General features: G+C 38.6%; 1 protein-coding gene and 1 pseudogene across 6 annotated transcripts in view; one reads left to right on the top strand and one right to left on the bottom strand.

Annotated features, from left to right (window-relative positions):
- MME (membrane metalloendopeptidase) overlaps window positions 1-19,777 on the bottom strand; it is a 96,516-nt gene that overhangs the window by 15,676 nt on the left and 61,063 nt on the right. For all 6 annotated transcript variants that reach the window (XM_045812206.2, XM_045812233.2, XM_045812223.2 and 3 more), the window contains exon 17: window positions 4,704-4,762. In XM_045812206.2, coding sequence (XP_045668162.2) covers window positions 4,704-4,762 — 59 coding nt within the window. The remainder of the gene's footprint in view (window positions 1-4,703; window positions 4,763-19,777) is intronic.
- LOC148108425 (divergent paired-related homeobox pseudogene) lies at window positions 18,481-19,232 on the top strand (annotated as a pseudogene).

Below are 19,777 nucleotides of genomic sequence, written 5' to 3'. Positions count from 1 at the left end.
TTTTACAAAGTCTTACACAGTCTACTTAGGAGAAAAACAGGTCATGTACCTTCCTTCCAGGAGCGTTTCTTCTGTTTATCTCCTCCTATCAGTCTTAATTGCCACCATCCTACTTCATATTATCATTCCTGAAGAATTACTTAATTTCCTACATGATTTTTCCACTTCCTGTCTCACCCAACTACAACCTATCCTAAATCTAATCCATTCTGCAGCCAGATTAAAGTGTAACTCTGGTCATTATCCTCCCCCACTAAAAAGCCTTCCAAAGGATGGCTTTGATGCTTTCTAACTAAATACAGCCTCTTCTTCCTGGCCTTGGACTCCGTGGTCCTCTCCTATTTCATCTCCCTCATACCCTCTCCTCCCCTCATAATGCCCATAACTTAGCAATTTCATCTTTCATGTTTTCAAATTCTAGTATCTTCTGAATTATGTTCTGTAGTTAAAAAAAAAAAAAAGAATCTTTAGCATCGACACCTATTGCATGTAAAGCCCTACGCAATCACTATGTGGGATTCCAAAAACAGAAGGGAAGAGCCCTGACCTTAAGAAATCTAAGATCTAGTTCACATAGTAGCTAATGTTGTTTCTTTGTCTTTCGGGTGGGGAGAAGATGGCAGAGCCTTGCATGGATTTCAAAGATAAATAGTAGATGTTTACAGAAGAGACTTAAAAAATATGCTGGACAATTTAAGTGTTCTCCAGAACTTAAAAAAAAAATCTGGAAAGATGCCATAACATCCAAAATGACAAAATAATTAGAAAATAAATACTGCTGTCCTTGGAGAATTTCGATGAAAGTTATACCTCACATGTAGCTGCCTGAGTTATCAACAGTGCCGAGAAATTATTTTTAGCTTAAAGTATTAAAATGATGTGCAGTACTTTATTAACTTAAAGTGAATGCTATCTCCCACACTATGTACTTTGATTAAAATCCACCCTTCATATAAAATGTTCTTATGAAACGTGCTATCAAGACTAAACATTAACTGTAAAGATCCTGCTGCTTTAATTAGATCCTGATATGTCACTCTTCAGGCAAGTGATAAGATTTTTATGGCTCATATTAAATACTAGTGTTCAAGTTCAGCTTTGCAAATTCTGATTTCTCCTTTTACACTGTCAGTTACATCTCAGCGAGGAGGATTTTCCCCATTCGCCTACTGCTGTTACTAGCAGACTTCACAACTGTTGACAACACCCAACTGCTTACTTGTACATTTTTTATGTTCATGATTGTCAACAAGTTAGTTAATTAAATATGTCACTGGTCCATGAAACAAAAAATTATGTTTCTCCCTACCTCCCATGCCCTCGGTTCCCTGGTTCAGTTTTTTAAGGCTGCAAGCAATTCAATTTCAGAATCTTTGATATAAAGTTTGATGACATCAGGTAAAATCAATTTGGGGTGGAAAAAGTGAAATATTATTTTTTATGTTAAATGGAATATCAATATGTTTGGAAACATTTGCTCTTGATTTTCAAGTCTGAAAATAAGATTCCTAAGAATAAGTAAGGTAACTTTAGAAAATTATTTCAAGGTAGTCATACCTTGACATACCATACCTCCAGGTGGTATACACTAAATAATCCACGCAAGGTTTCTGGGGCTCTACGGAGCCAATGTGTGGGGAGTAAGAGACAGTGAATTAAACACTTTCAGTGTGCCTTCCTGTCTGGGAAGTTGATTTTTTTTTTTTTAATTGACGTGAAGTGGCAGGGGTGCATAAAACTTAGAATACAGTCCACCTGTGTGAGTTATAACAAAAAAGTGGTGGAAATTGAATTAAAAAGAAGAAGTTATTAATATGAATAATTCCCTATATGAGTCCAATCCCATAAGAAATTGTATGTGATCTAATTTAAGGTACTTGTGTGAGGATGGGAGGGTCATTTACAAGACATATGCTATTCTTTTTCTTTTTTAAATTTTATTCATTTAATTTGAGAGAGAGAGAGAGAGAGTGTGTGTGTTAGCACAAACTGGGGGAGAGGTGGAGAAAGAAGCAGAGTCCCCACCGAGCAGGGAGCCTGATGCAAGACTCCATCCCCAGACTCCAGGATCATGACCCAAGCCAAAGGCAGACGTTTAACCGACTGAGCCACCCAGCTGCCCCAAGCCATATGCTATTCTATGCCAATTCTAATTCTGTAATGCATGATATCAAAATTAAAAGCTGTATATCTATGAATGTAAACAGACAGAGAAACACACACACACACGGCCACAAACTCACTTCCATCAAGGAGAACGATGGAGGTCTGGATCTTCAATTATTTTTAGTTAAGACAATCCCCACTTTGAAGATTTAAATGAATTGTCAAAGAGAAAACGTACATATGTCAAAGATTTCTCCTCTCGCATGACACTTTCCCTTCTTCTGAACTGCTGTTATTAGCAGACGAGCATATGAAAAGACATTAACAATTTTTCAGATTTCAAATTTCTATCTGATAAATTTATCTTGAGAGTCTTTAAAGGTCTTTCTTATTAAGAATGCTTATTGTAGCCAATTCTTGATTATTCAGAGGATAACTATTTTGTGAAATGTTAGGCCACTTTTACCTTCTTTTTTCTTTTGCTGGGTGCTTCTTTGGTTTGAGGGTATTAAGTTCAAGTTGAGATCATTCCCCGGTCTTCTCTGATCAGGGAATCTCTGAGGTGAACCAAATTTGAGCTCGCTCCAGGGATATGGGGTAATTCGGAGCCAAACAAGGTACTGTCTTGACTTAAACTGTGTGAATCTGCCCTAGAGAGGGGCTGAAGGGATGAATATGCCAGGGTGGTCCTACAGACGGTCCTTCTTGTTGGAATGAATCAGCATCAGGTCTGATAGGATCCAGGGTCCTTCCTGAACTGGATTAAAATAAAGCTATATCCCTTAATACAGAACAAAGCCCAGGTTGTCTCACTTTGCCTTGGAATTTCATTAGAAGGTCATTATCCTGTTTAAGTTCAAGTCCAGAATGAACTAGATCTTACACCAATAAAACGACTTGAATATCAAAAAGAAGTCTTCACGTTGGGGCGCCTGGGTGGCTCAGTCGGTTAAGCATCAGACTCTTTGATTTTGGCTCGGGTCATGATCTCGGAGTTGTGAGATAGAGCCCCGCCATGGTGGGTGTGCAGCCTGCTTAAGATTCTCTCTGTCTGCAAATGCCCCCCCATACATGTATGTGAACATGCATGCATGCTCTCTCTCTCTCAAAAAACAAAACAAAACAGAAAAACAAAGTGAAGGCTCTCCAAAGAGAAAGGTGCTTCTAAGAAAGCGTGTGAACAGTTTCTAGGAATACATTGCAAAGAACAGACTGCATGGGTTCTGAGTTGATCATTAAACAAATTCTGGTCTGAGTTTAGGTAATCATTGCACTAGCTGGGAGATGTCTTAGCCTAGACTTTGAGCTAATTGATTTTAACAGGTGCACATGCCTTACTTATTATTTATATGTTAGTTAAAGAAACTTTTCTGATTATTTTATATAATTCATTTTCATGTCATGTACCAAAATAAATTCCAGATGGATTAAAGATTTACTCCAAAAATAAAGACCAAAGAAATACTAGAAGAAAATGTAGATAGTTTCTTACTTTAACTCTTCCTAGGTTTAAAAGCAATGGGGAAAGCTATAATCAAACTTTAAAATAAAATAAGAGTCATAATTTCTTTAAAGTATGTTTTTTAGTGAATGGTAAAAATCTTGCAGGATTTTTCATCATTTCTAATCTAATTAGTAACAGAATTCAAGAAAAATGAGGTAAAGGACAGCCTCTGAAATATTTATTTTAGAATAGCGCTGAAATTATTTTCCCTTTTGATTCTTGACCACACTTAGAAATGAAGGGCTGGACTACGTGCACCTGGAGAAGTTGACTGTACTGTTTGCTTGGTATACCTTCAGTAGTACTGAATCTGTTGGGTGCCTTTCTACATATTTAAAATCCTTAGGGGGAAAAATGGGTTTATTTATGTAATACTTAAGAAAGAATTTAAAGATCTCAAGGTCTTCCCAGGAAGAGAATCAATATATGTTGTTATATTAAGCCATTTAGTTATTCATTATATCATTCACTCATGTATTAATTTCTACACAGATTCCTGTAATATTACTATTACTGAACATACTTTTTTTCTTTTTTGATTAAAAGTAGTTAAGTAAATGCAATTTCACATGGTTCAACCTAATATAACCGACTTTTCAACTTTCTGAGACCTTTGGAGTTGTCTAGAAAAATAGGCGGTACAAATCAGGACCATCCCCACCAGGGCCAGGGTACAGAATTGCCAGGAGAACTGGATCTCTGCAAAGCTGGTTCTTGGAACCTTAAACCCCTTCAACATTCTGATGCTTAGAGAGTCTTAAAGTCAATATAACTTTATGGAGCTAAAAGAGATGTTTAAAAAGTATTTAGAAATAAAATAAAAGCACTTAGACATAAGATAAACCACTTAGCCACAAATGAGAACATTGCAAAAGAAAGAAAACCACTTAATGTAATTTGTACTAACTTAAAATTTGCTATTACAGTGAAAAGAGGTACAGGGATGCATTTACTTTCAAGGAGTATATTCAATAAATCAATAACTCAGCCTCAGCTGTGCTTTTATGAGGAGTACTATAAATTGGGCATGCAATGCACTACAAGTTGGTAGCAACAGAGAAATATTAAACAATTATTTAGGAATAGGCCTTACCTATCTGATTTCTGCCTGAAGAATAAAATGCATTGACTACAGCTGCTCCGCTTATCCACCTAGGAAAAACATAAGAACTTGTTACAATTATACTATTATTATCTGATTCAATCTGCTCACCACAATAAAAGCATTATTACTATTCCAAGATGAATCTCAACTTTCTGTTTGAAATAGGATCCACAAATTAATATTAGCTCACTAGGTGAGACTTCTCATTTGAAAGTATTTCTACTTCCGGAAAAATCAGAATGTATCAGGTGTGTAAACCGTTAGCTCACTTGTATGAATTTTTGTGGAGGCATCTCATAGTATAAAACCCGTTCAGATGTATCTTTTTGGAAATTGCAAATGGACTGACATATTGAAATATGTTTACCTTCATATTCCTAATACAAGGTAACTATACCAACAATTCTGGAGCAGTTGACAGAATATTGAAGTATCAATTGTGAAAACTTCAGATTCAAGCATAAATTTTTTTAATTTCCTGGCTTATTTTGACACTGAGATTCCCCCTTGTCAGGTAGTTTCAGGTAATCTGCCTCTGATTACTGCCATCTTAAATTATTATCTTTTTAATGCAGCATTCCAGCTACATTCCATCATACATTTGTATGATGACTGCAAAATGAAATCCAGGTGCTTCTTAAATAGATTTGTCTGTTTGTCTGTGTAGGTGCCAATGTTCCCATGTCTTTCTGCTCAGATGTTATGATGACTGCATAACAATAATCATTGTTGGAATATCACTCAGCCTTAAAAAGGAGTGAGATCGTGCCATTTGTGGCAACATGGGTGAATCTAGAGAGCATTATGCTAAGTGAAAGATGTCAGGCAGAGAAAGGTAAATAGCACATGATTTCACTTCTATGTGGAATCTCTAAAAAACAAAACAAATGAACAAAAGCAGAAACAAACTCATAAATACAGAGAGCGAACACGATTTCCTGCATGAGGAAAATGGGTGAAGGACAGTGGGAGGTACAGACTTCCAGTTATGGAATAAGTCACAGGGATGAGAGGTACAGCATGGGGAATACAGTCAGTGGCATTGGAATAGGGTTGTATGACGACAGGTGGCGGCTACACTTGTGAGCACAGCATAATGTATAGAGTTGCGGAATCATTATGTTGTACACCTGAAACTAATGTAACATTGTATGTCAACTGTACTTCAATAAAATAAAAAACAAAATCATCGTTAAGCACTTTTTTGCAACAGGAGTAATATCCCCATCTTAACAGACCATTACGTATATCTCTATACAGTCATTGAAAAATGGACAATTCTGGACTTCAGATAACCTCTTAAATGCCAGCACACAGGCATACACTTAAGACAATCCTATATTATTAGCTAATGGCTTCACTGAAGTTATACCACTTTCAGGACAACAATTAATGGGCAATCATTATCCTACTCACGGAAGGAGTTTATAGTAATTAGTACAATGAGATTAAACCAGAACTGTTTCCAGACCCTGCTTTGCAAGGTAAGCAGTACACAGTCAGCTGCCCAAATCCGCATTTTAGCTACAATTTCAGTAACTATTGTGGGATGTCAGATGTGAGTCCTATTTTGATCTCTTAAAAAGAACTGAGAGAGGGCCATATGTAACAACTCTCTGATAAATTCTAACTAAATATGGGTTTTATCTCCAGTAACATGCCTAAGACATTCATATAAAAAATTGGGGAATTAAAAAAAAATCCAAATAACATTTCTGTGAATTTTTCTTTAGAAAGAAAATAAGTTTGAAGACAGAGAGGAGACGCTTGACCAATGTGTTTCTTTAGTTTGATGTCATTTTAAATAGAGAAAAACATTTTCAGACAGGATGGTGTGACTGATATGTCAGTTTGTCCTAATTTCATCACAGCTGAGTCATCAGTATTTTAATTTCTTGCACGTTGAGGATTACAAGCATATAATTGTATTTACTTTCCTTCAACTCTACTCGATTTTCACATGATTTGTGACAACTCACAACAAAAGCATGCAAACCCAGGAGTGTTAAGACGACAATCGAGAGATCAGGAACTCTACAGAACAAGGAGATTTTGTTTGTGTGACCAAAAAGTATTACAAAAGGAAATACTTGTATAAGTAAAAATCATGATCAGGAAAATTGATTTATCGGGACTATGTTTATCCATATTCACACAGTTGTTATGACTTAGGTTCAAGGATGGCTCAAAGTTGTCTGGCAGGAGGGACAAGATGGAAACCGTGCTCACGCTTCCCCTGAGGAGAACCAGCATTCCTTACAGGGACTCTTCAGAAACGTATTTCTGATGTGTCCTCAACATGTGGATAGCAAATACGGCAGTAAATTTTATGCATAAACAGCTTAAAATCATTAATTTTAATTGTTATAAAACTGACTGAACATGTGTCCAGGTCTCAGTTGTTTCAAGGTTCAGTTTCTCAATTAACTGATTTAGTAACAGTATACTCTGCGTGGACTTTCATGGGTAATCACAAATAATAGGCAAATTGTTTCATTCTGAACTCAGGCACATGCTAAAAAGGAAAGGCAAAATGTGCCAATCCAAAATGTTTTCTTAAAGGAAGTAGAGTACAGAGGGAAGGAGTTAGGGATATGAAACGAATGTTTCAGACAGCAGCAGAGCTCAAAAGCAGGGCATAGATGAAGTTTATACACCCTTCTCATGTTTATTCCTTTTGTAAAAATAAATGTCATACCTTTGTTTTAGTGCTTTTCTGCTCTTCTGATATATTACTGTGAGGGGTTTAAGATTGCATTTTGATTCATGTTTATAACTTTCCAGGAGGGAGCGTTTTACATATTAAAATGTCCACGGTGAATTATACTTGCAAGAAAAAAACGTAGCTATTTATGACCACAGAACTCTCAAATAAAATTAGAATTATGGTGGTTAGTTTCACGGAGCACTAGTGTGTAGTGTTTGCCTTTTCTTCCTTGAAAACTTTCATAATGCATCGTCAGACCACTCCTGGGTGATTACCCAGGGCATACTGTTCCTGGGAATGATAGGAACCTGAAGTACTGTGATCAGATCATTACATCTTTTTTTTTTTTTTAAGAATTATGTATTTATTTGAGAGAGAGTGCACATGCGTGTGAGTGAGGGGAGGGGCAGAGGGAGAAAGAAAATCCTTAAGCAGACTTCCTGCTGAGCAAGGAGCCAGGACACCGGGCTCCATCCCAGGACCCTGAGATCACGACCTGAGCCAAAACCAAAAGTCAGCCGCTTAACTGACTGAGCCACCCAGGCGCCCCTGGACCATCACATTACCTTTTAAATAAAAGGATGATAACAGCTAGAGGTTCGGTGTCTAAACGTCTGGTCGTCATGAATATCTCACTATGTTAAAGTAAAAGCTAAATTAGGGCAAAGAAAATATTTTTCGAGTTAAATGACGATGTAACAAAAACTCTAAGTGGTTTTGATTTGGATGCAACCTCAAAGTTTCAGGAAAAGCTTCCACTTACGGGACACATAAACTTGATGCTGAAAAGCAGCACAGAAAAGAGAAAATGCACAACAGAAGAGAAAATCAAGCGGTGGCGATTCTTGCCCTAAAATACTGGAGGGTGCAGGGTACCTGAAAATACCTTTCAAGTCCAGACCGGAGGCCAGACACTAGCAGCCTTCTGGAGCAGGTACCAGGCCCGAGAGATGAAGTCGGACCCTGTTCTTTGATTTTTCTTCCAACCTCCCATGGTCTCTGTGTGCAGGGGTTTGGGTGTGTGTGGTATTCCGTGAAGAGTAGGAAAGCTAGAAAGAGGAAAACTTTATGTTTCATTTTGGAGCCATAATTTGATCAGGTGAACTTATTCTTGTTTGGGGGCGTTCAACAGAACAAAGAAGGGCCACTATAAGCAGCATGGCCCTCAAAGCTGAGCTAACAGTGTGGATGGGAAATACGACTGAAATACCCTTGAGAGGGGGACCAGGTGTTTCTCTTCTCTCTCTTATTACCCTGAAGAAGCCAGGCGGTGAGGAAATGAAAGCACAAAGACATCATTTTTATAGCAAGGAAGAAAGGCAGACGTCGAGAGCCTGATCCTGCAGCCTTTTGGATGTAATAAACCCACTGGATTGCAAAAGCACCTGGAGTGAAACTCCTCTTTCACCCACTCAGGTGTAACTTACAAACTTAAAACAACAGAATTGTTAAGGCCCCTTTCCCTGAAAGTGTTCGGTTTCCCAGCATCTAGTGGTCCCAGAGCAACTCCTTTGAAATCAGCAGTACCAAAGAGTGGTTTTCTCTATTTTCCTCAAGTACTGGTGGAAAGGAGAATTCTCATTTTGCAACTGCGATAACCACTGTAACCCTTTACATCTATTCATATTCTCTCACCAAGCCTTCAGAGTTTCGATACCGTCATTCATCTTTCAAACCAGTCATAGAAGATCGATGACACTTGCGTTTCCAGGTGTAGAAAACAAGGCACAGCATGCTTTTCTGATCTCCTCACACACTTACAAACCAAGTGATACAACTCAGAAAGGAATATGTAAAGTAAGGGGGAAGGGGAGCCTCTCATCTCCCATTCCAGCGCCCTACTTCTGAGCTGTTCATCTGCATGCCATATAAAATTTCAGTACGATGATGAATGCCAATTCCTTGCCAAACTCTTTAAAAATGGAAGTGCTTTTTATTTACTTATCTTCAATATACAAAACTCACTTTTATTTATATACACTAGCAATGAACAATCCAAAAAGGAATTAAGAAAACAATTCCATCTGCAATACTACCAAGAAGAATAAAACATTTAGGCATAAATGTAACAAAAGAAGTGGAAGATGTGTACGCCGAAAACTACAAAACACCATTGAAAGAAATTAAGACTTAGAAACGTGGAAAAGGTATACCACTTTCACGGATCAGAAAACGTAATTTTTTTAAATTAAGGTATAATTAACATTTAATATTACATTAGTTTCAGGTATATAATATAATGCTCTGATATTCGGATACACGACAAAATGACCATCGCAATAAATCCAGTTGCCAGTCACCATACAAAGTTATGAAATTTTTTTTCCCTTTTACTTGTGATGACTTTTACTCTCGGCAACATTCAAATATGCACTACACATTATTGACTATAATCGGCATGCTGTACGTTACATCCTCATGACTAATTTTTTTTTTTTAAAGATTTTATTTATTTATTCGACAGAGATAGAGACAGCCAGTGAGAGAGGGAACACAAGCAGGGGGAGTGGGAGAGGAAGAAGCAGGCTCACAGCGGAGGAGCCTGATGTGGGGCTTGATCCCATAACGCCGGGATCACGCCCTGAGCTGAAGGCAGACGCTTAACCGCTGTGCCACCCAGGCGCCCCCTCATGACTAATTATTTTGTAACTAGAAGTTGGTTCCTCTTGACCCACTTTACCTCTATTACCCACCCTCAAACCACCCTCTGCCCTGACAAGCACCATTCTTTTCTATGTATCTATGAGCTCTGTTTGTTCATTTGTTTTTTAGATTTGATAAGGGAAATCACACAGTGTTTGTTTTTCTCTGTCTGCCTCATTTCCCTAGCATACCATCAAATTCCATCCATGTTTTCAGAAATGGCAAGATTTCACTCTTTTTTATGGTTGAGTAGTATTCCATTGTGTGTGTGCAAGTGTGTATGTGTGTGTGTGTATATATATATATATATATATATATATATATATATATATATATATATATACGTATACAGATATATACACCACATCTTCTGCATCCATTCATCCACCAATGAACACTTAGGTTGTTTCCATATCTTAGCTATTATAAATAATGCTGCAATAGAAATAAGTATCTTTCTAAATATATCTTTCTAAATTAGTGTTATTATTTTCTTTGAATAAATGCCAAGAATTGGAATTGCTGGGTCATGTGGTAGAGTTCCATTTGTATTTTTAGGAAACTCCATACTGTTTTCCATAGTGGCTGCCCCAATTTATATTTCCAATAATAGTGTATGAGAGTGCCCCTGCCAACACTTCTTATTTCTACTTTTTGGTAGTCATCATTCTAATAGGTGTGAGGTAATATCTCATTGTGATTGATTTGCATTCCCCTAACTAGTAACATTGAGCATCATTTCATGTGCCTGTTAGCCATCTTGTATGTCTTCTTTGGAAAAATGTTTATTCAGATCCTCTGCCCATTTTTTAATTGGATTGTGTGTGTGTGTGTGTGTGTATACATGTATATATGTATACCATATATATACATATGTATTTTGGATATTAACCTCTTATTGGATATATGATTTGCAAATATATTCTCCCATTCAATAGGTGACTTTTTATTGTGTTAATGGTTTCCTTTGCAAATGCTTTGATGTAGTCCCACTATTTATTTTTGCTTTTGTTGTCTTTGCTTTGGACTCAGATCCAAGAAAATCATTTCTAAGACCAATGTCAAGGAGCTTACTGCCTAGGTTTTCTTCTAGGAATTTTATGGTTTCAGGTCTTACATTCAAGTCTTTAATCTATTTTGACATAATTTTTGTGTATGGTGTATTTCTCTAGTTTTATTCTTTTGTTTGTAGCCATTCAATCTTCCCAACACAATTTATTGAAGATACTGTCCTTCCCAGTATATTCTTCCCTCTCCTGTCATAAATTAACTACCATATATGTGTGGATTTATTTCTGGACTCCCTGTTGCTCCACTGATCTATGTATCTGTTCTTGGGCTAATACCATACTTTTAAAAAAATTATTATTACTATACCTTTGTAATATAGTTAGATATTAGGGAGCATGATGCCTCCAGCTTTTACCTTCTCTCTCAAGATTGCTTTGGCTATTTGGGATCTCTTGTGTTTTCCTTGCAAATTTTAGGATTGTTTGTTCTTTTCTGTGAAAAATATCTTTGGAATTTTGATAAGGATTGCATTGAACCTGTAGATTGCTTTGGTAATACGGACATCTTAACACTATTAATTCTTCCAATCCAGGAGCATGGAATATCTTTCCATTTATTTTTCTCTTCAATTTCTGTCATCCATGTCTTTTCAGTGTACAGGTCTTTCACCTCCATTTCTCTCTTGAGTTCGGTGAACATCTTTATGACCATTACTTTTAACTCTTTATTAGATAAATTACTTACCTCCATTTCACTAAGATTTTTTTCCTAAGGTTTTAACTTGTTCTTTCATTTGGAACATATTCCTCTGATTTTTCATTTTGTTTGACTCTTTTTATTTGTTCCTCTGTATTAGGCAAAAAACTGTTAAAGGAGTGGCCTTATGTAGGAGAGGAATCTTATCTTTCAACTTTGCCCTAGGTCTTTGCTGTCTCTCAACCTTTGTAATTATCAAAGCAACCTGATTTATTCTTCATAGGTCCCAGTTGTCGAGGGTGTGCCAAGACTTGTCAGTGCTCCAAGGGGAGGGATCTCATTTAGGACCTAGTTTCAGGTTGATTGGATGACCCTCAGGCAGCAATTTCTAAAATGTGCAAGTCTACACAGTTTCGAGGGATTACCATTGTAAACCCTGCTGGCCTCCAGACCAAGTGACCTGCAGGTGTCTCTGGGCTATAGTTATAAAAATTGGGACTTCAGAAGAGTGTATAAGCTCCTTTTTGGGAGGTACTGGGGAGCAGTAGCGAGGCCAAGGGAGAGCACGAAGATGGTGTCCCCCAGCCTACATTCTCTGAGAGCACGTCCATAGCCTCTAGAACTGTGGCAAACTTAAAGTCTGCCCCTCAGACTGAAGCTCCAGGACAAGTAAATAGGTCTTTTTCAGAGAAATACTGGAGGTGTGTTTCAATCTGCTGTCTGTATAGTGCCCTGGGGGTGGTTGCTTTCCAAAAACCATCTCTCAAATTGTTACAGTCCTATGGAATCCAGGAACACAAGCCCCTTGGCCACCGGGGCCAGTTAATTAAGGAACTACCCCTGTGTATACTGCATGTGCTCACTGGTTTCAGCAAGGCAGCAGAATAGCACAGAGCTGAGGCACTCTTGCATATGCTATCAAGATAGAGAGAGAAAGAGAGAGAGCAAAACTGGCACCCACCCACACCTCCGTCCCCATAGAGTCCCAACAGGCCCATTCCCTCTGACAGATGCATTGAGATTAGCAAATGAATGTCCTTCACATACGGTCTAGGTCCTTTTCAAACTGCTACTTTTGTGCTGGTCCCTGGAGTGAACTGGGTCTGCAGGTGAGCCCTTTAAGAGAGTTATCTCCATTCCCTCCAGCCCTTTGAACCTCTTGGATTTGAATCCCATTAGTTTTTCACAGCCAACATCTCTCCATTGCAGGTCCCATGGGTTGGGGTGCCTGATGTGGGGAACAAACTCCTCACTCCTCAGGAAGAAGCTCTGGATTTATGAAATCCCTCCTGATTGTGGGTCACCATAACAAGGCAAGACCACCTATCTGCCTCTCCCACCCATCTCAATTTGGCCCTTTTACTATTTGGCATGAAGAAACTGTCCAGCTAGTTTCCAGGTCTTTATCAGAAGGAATTGTTCCATGTGTAGCTGTGAATTCAGTGTGTCCATGGGAGGAGGTGAGTTCAGGATCTTCCTATGCCACCATCTTGGACTGCCCCTTTGAAAGTGCTCCTTTTAAAATCGCTTCACACTTAGGTTTCCTCCTTACCCTAATACACTTCAGAATGCTCACCTCTACACTACATGAAGTCATTCTAGAAGACCCACCATGATGAAACTATAACAATGGCTACTATTTAATGAGCACCTGAGTTATATGACAGACACATTATATGATATATAATACAACCACCCCATAAGGTGAAAATAGATGTTATTTTCCTCAGTTTATAAAGGAATCACTGATGCTCAGAGATATTATGCAGATTGTTTAAATTTACACAGTAAGTGGCAGAGCAAGAATCTTAACCCAGGGCTGCCCACTCTAATCCCCACTTTCCACATCCCCCCATCCCTCACCTGACTGCAAAGCACAAGCTCTTTCAACTGTTCCATAAAGGGCAATGTTTTTTACCCAAAGGTAAAAGCACAGTAGGACCAAAGAGCCCCATTAAACTATTCATTATTTTTGCATAAGAGTTGTTAACATAACTGAAGTACTCTGAGTGACTCATCTGATTATCTGAGCGTGAGAACCAGGAATCCACTTCTCTTTCAACCAAAGGCAATAGAGATCACTAACCTGATTTTTCCCTAGAAGTCAACTAGTTGCCTGTGGTTCTAAGTTTGGCAACAAGGCACCATCTTTTTAGTCTTCGATAACTGTGTATGTGTAGGTGCACAGGTGTGTGACACCCTCACTTGTGTGACATACCACATTCAGAGAAATTCCCAAATTGGGAAACACAGGGGTGGGTGGATCATTTCTGTCAGAATTTTCTTTTGGTGACTTCTTTCCTGATTAAGAATAATCTCAGGGTTTTTCAGGAAAGAATTGAAACTTCTTCCATCCCCTATAACCCTCACCAATGATATAACTTGACATTATTGTCTGTCTAGCTCATTAGACAGTAACTCCATGAAGGCAGTGATTTTTTTTTTAATTATAGTAAGAACGCTTACCAGAAGATCTATCTTTTTAAAACATTTTACCACATGAAGTATACAATAATTGTCGTAAACTATAGATACAATGCCGTACAGAAGGTCTCCAGAGGTTATTGATCTGCTTCATTTAAACTTTATACCTGTGGATTCATGACTGCCCATTTACCCCTCTCCTCCAGTCCGTGGTAATCACAATTCCATTCTTTGATTTTTATGAATCTATTTTAGGTACCTCATAGAAGTGGAATCATGCACTATTTGTTTTTCTCTGTCTAGCTTATTTCACTTAGCATAAAATCCTCACATTCATCCATGTTGTTGTATAGTGCAGAATCTCCTTCTCATTAAAGGCTAAATGGTATTCCATTGTTCGTATATACCACCTTTTCTCTATTCATTCATCTGTCAATGGAAACAGGTTGTTTCCATATTTTAGCTGTTGTGAATGGCGCTGCAATGAACATAGGAGTGCAAAAATCCCTTCGAGATCCTGATTTCAATTCTTTTGGATATGCATTTAGAAATGGGCTTGCTGGGTCATACAGTAGTCCTATTTCTAATTTTTTGAGGAACCGCCATACTGTTTTCCATAACAGCTGCACCATTTTGCATTCCTACCAATGGTGTGCAAGGGCTCCAATTTCTCCACATTTTACCAATACTTGTTGGGGTTTTTTTGTTTGTTTTACCATAATCATCCTGACAGCAGTGATGTGTTAGCTCACTGTGGTTTTGACCTGCATTTCCCTGATGAGTAGCGATGTTGAGAATCTTTTCATGTGTCTGTTGGCCATTTGTATGTCTTCTTTGGAGAAATGTCTATTTAAGCCCTCAGCCCATTTTTAAATTGGCTTATTACTCTTTTCATTATTGAGTTTTAGAAGTTCTTTATATGTTTTGGAGACTAACATCTTATCAGAAATATAATTGGCCCATATTTTCTCCCACTTCACAGGTTGCTTTTTCGTTCTGTTGATTATTTCCTTTGCTATGCAGAAACTCTTTAGTTTGATAGAGTCTCACTTGTTTTTCATGCTGTATTCTCAACTGTATCTCTAGGGCTTAGAACAGTGTTGGGAACATGATAGGCACTCAGTGGGTAATCCAAGAGAGGTGACCCTCTCATCCTGGGACTCTGGGAGGGGGGAAGGCACTAGGCCCAGGCGAGGCAATGCTACTATGCAGGCTGTAGAAAGCCATGGCCACCAAGAACCAGGCACCAACTGAACATCACCCCCTCCAGATGGTACACTAGTGTAAAAGTTCTAGAATTCTCTTGCAAAATTCTCCTAGTTTAAAACTTCAACCTTTAAATTATTTAATTCCCCTATTTCTCCTTCCCCTCTAAAAACAAAACAAAACCTTCCTTGGATGCTTATTAAAAAGCAGCATGTTTTACCCCTATCATGATGAGCACTGAGTAATGTACAGAATTATTGAATTACCATATTGTACAACCTGAAAAGAATATAACACTGTATGTTAACGATCCTGGAATTAAAATTAAAACACTTAATTTAAAAAAAGCAGAAATGTTTTTACGGATAAAATGTGTTTTGCTTATGGTCCCAAAACACACTGGAAAAGCACAAAGCCTGTCGGTTTAATGGGAGCATAAAAGATGGAAATCTAAAATTTTTTTCTATTACAACATGTATAGAACATGAACATTCCAAGGCAAATGCTGTCATGGGGAACTAGAATGATTTGTCCAGGTTTGGTCTAGCTGTTACTCTGTCTTTCTGGCTCAGGAATACTTGATGAGCCAAATCATCTTTTTTGTAAATCTTCCCACATATCTACGCTCATGGAAATTCAATTGAGTCTCAAGTCTCCGGCACTCCGCGCACTCAACCCTGGGCAGTTCCTATCAACCCCACCTCTGCACCACCTCATTTACCCATATACAATTTACATAATATATATAATACCCACATATATAATATAAAAGCCCTGCATACTATTTTTCTTTGGATAGCCAAGCTCACTGATATAGGACTTCATGAGAAAGAAGACTGGCTCTAGAAATATCAGTGAAGGGGAAACATGAGAAGGGATATTTTAGAAAGAAGTGAGGTACTTTCCTACCTCTGGCGAGTATGTTCCTTTTCTCTTGAGTCACTTGACGTGTAGAAGCCAAGAAGGAAAACTTCTTGGCTTTTACCAAAATTTCACAGTTAGGGCCATAGAATTTTAATGCTGGAAAGAACCTTAGAGATGTTATACAGTCTAAATCAACCGGCTCATTTTATAAATAAGGAAACCTCATGCCTTTTAAAAGGCCACAGGTAGGAAATGGCAGCACTGGGACCCTGAGTTCATGACTCACTGCAGTGGCAAAGCTACGGTGTCACTTCACAGGGTGCCAACCTGCCTGCCGTTTTTGGTGGTGTTGGCCTTTCAGGAAAAACCGCAGAGAGCCACAGCTGTCGGGCTGCCAGCCTCAGGAGGACTGGCTTGCTTGTTTCGGGGACTGCCGCCACCCAAATAGCCCAGATCGGAAAAAACAGCAGGCTTGAAGAAATAAAGGGAAGACAAACCAACCAACCATTTTTTTTTTTTTTTATTCTAGTGACCCCTCTGTTCTCATCCACATTAATTTAAATGCGGACATGTTGGGGCGCCTGGGTGGCTCAGTCGGTTAACCTTCTGCCTTCGGCTCAGGTCATGATCTCGAGGTCCTGGGACCAAGCCCTGAGTGTGCCCCTCCCCCTCCGCTCATGCTCTGTCTCTCACTTTCTCTCTCAGATAAATAGATAAAATCTTTTAAAATATAAATAAATAAATGCTGGCATGTCGCTTCCAGAGAATGTTTCACTAATAAATAAAGGTTTCATTTTCATTTTAAAAAAGGTGCTATCCTGGCACTTTGTTTCTTTGTGAACAGCACCAACCAAACTCTGCCTATTATCAGATTTAACTGTTACTCGCTTGCTTCTTTCCCTAGATGGTGAGCTCCTAGATGCGCGGCCACATTTTATTCCTCTGTATCCTTTACGGTACTTAGCACAGTGCTTTGCACGCGGCTGCTGCTCGATAGAATGCTTATTGAACTGGTTCCTGCCAACGTCTCTGGGTTTTTATTTTGATGCACACAGCGGAAAAGATACAGCAATGAAATAAGTCTTTGTAGTGTATGGTAAGTAACTCCGTGGCTCAGTGGTCATGATTTACAAACACTGCCACATCACAATTGTATCACAGAACGTTCTGTCCTAGGAAACAAACAAAATAACAGCGAGTCTAAAACAAAAGAAAAGGAATTCTTTTTGTTGTTGTTGTTCTTGTGCATTTTTTTTTTCTTTTCAGAGTTTTGTTTGTTCTATTGACTCTAAGTGTATAATCATGTTACTGGAAGTAAATCATTATAGATCATATCTAAGTAATTTTGCCAATGGATATTATATTCTCAATTTAGCACTATCACTATCTGATAATATGACATATTTGAAATTCTTTACCAACTGGCACCAAAAACCCAGAGAACATACTGTTTGAGATAATTTTGGAAATGCTAGGCACTCAGAAACCGCATGAACCAAGCTTTTTATATTTAAATCCCTGCCCTTTGCAGTTGTCAGCTGCTCAAATGGGCAGAAGGCCGTTTTAGCAAAATGATTAAATCAGGTATATCACATACAGACTTCCCGACTTTCTCAATTTTTTGCATCTGTAAAACAGGGAGAACCGCAGAGAGCTGTTGCGTCACTTCACCAACCATGATGGCGAAATGGTGGCACGTGATGATCTTGACCTTAGCAGCTGAGTCAACTTCACCGGCACCATCACAAACTGGCTATTGTATCATTTATGAACCCCATCAACACTGAGGGAGGGTCTACCTTCCATTCATCAGTGTTCAAGCTCTAGGGACACAAAGGCATGGTTTCTGCTTTCAAGAAGGGTTCGTGCAGGCACAAGAGGAAGAGAAAAATGCAATGGGGTGCTATGAGTAAGGAAGTAACATTCCAGTTGCGTCCAACAGTGTGTAGGTTTCTATTAGATGAACAAGGGAAGAAAAGGTGGTCCAAGGTAAGGGACAAGGAGGAAGAAAAGATGGAGCGGTGACTTAAAGTAATTCCTATGACTGGAGCTTTGGGCAACGCTGGGGGGCAGGGTGAATCTAAAGGAATTCTGGAGAGCTAGTGGGAGGAATGCAGAGCCTCATACCTGTTTCATGAGACAGGCAACAGGGATATGCTGAAAGGTTTTTATTAGGAAATAACAGGACTCAATCTGTGTCTTTAAAACAAATCTCTAGGCTTGACACAGGACCAGAGCATGGGAACACATCTCGATCTCAGGTTGTCAGGCACAGGGGAGCTTCCCAAAGGAAAGCGCCAGAAGCATTCCCAAAGAAAATGAACAATGTTCACTGAGTAATAACTGGCACATTTGAATTCTTGTTCAGCAAGAACCCATACCCCACTCCCAGCCTTCAGAAAGAAATGGCGTCACAATTGGAGATACATCCCATGGTCCCGCAGGTTTGGTTCAAGACCCATAGAGCAAAACTCAAAGCCAAACAACAGCAATGAGCTGGAGTGGAAGTCAAGACTGGCTCTTCCAAGAGAAACATGGATGCACCTCCAGCATCACTCAATGGTGCCTACCCTGTTCCCCTGCTTTATACAGATCATCCCCTACCTTCCTTCCAACTCAGCGTATGCTCCAATTTTAAGGCTCTCCCTGACCATTCTGTCGGCCACAAAATAGTCCATTTTGGCTGCTGCCAAGATCCTAACATCTACTCTCTTTGTCCCATTACGGAACCTCAAATTCTTTCCACAAGCTTCACTGCTAATTCTTTTGGTTCTTCCATCTCCACAGAGAACTTAATGAGAGAAGCCAGACACAAAAGGTCACATATTGTAATGATTTGCAATGGTTCCCATACAAGAGACAGATACGAGATCTACACAACATGGATGCATTTCAAAAACATCTCCGTGAAAGAAAAAAGACACAAAAGTGCCCATGTGGTGGAATTGAGCGGAAAGAGGTGCTAAACAAACTTATTGGGATGGGGATGTTTCATGTCATAATTAGGATGGCAGTAACCTGGATGTGTAAACTTATCCAAAGACACAGAACCGTAGCGTTATTATTATGTACACCACAAAAACAATCACGTGACAGAATGGAGGTGTCACCTGATGCCATGGCAGTAATCATTTGCAATTTATAAATGTAACAAATCAACACATTTTACACCTTACACTTGCACAATATTGTGTGACAACTGTATCTCAGTAAAGCTGGAGAAAAAAATATTTTAATTATATCTCAATAAGTATATACAACGGGACAACTAAAAAAAAATAAAAATTAAAAAAATATCTCTAGGGCCATAGTATGGAGAATAAGCTGAAGGAAAGTAAGTCGACTGGTGATAAGATTAGGAAAAAATTTGTAATAACTCTGGTGAACAATGAGACATGTTTGAATTTAGTGACCATGGAGATGGTAAGATGCAGATCCCCTCACAATACCTATATAGTATTTAATTAGCAACTGGTGGATATAAACTGTTTTTTTTTGAATGCGGATTTAA

This window comes from Ursus americanus, chromosome 20, assembly GCF_024610735.1.
Source record: "Ursus americanus isolate L20-20 chromosome 20, mUrsAme1.1.p, whole genome shotgun sequence".
Classification (NCBI taxonomy): domain Eukaryota; kingdom Metazoa; phylum Chordata; class Mammalia; order Carnivora; family Ursidae; genus Ursus; species Ursus americanus.
This window is presented reverse-complemented; position numbering and strand designations above follow the sequence as displayed.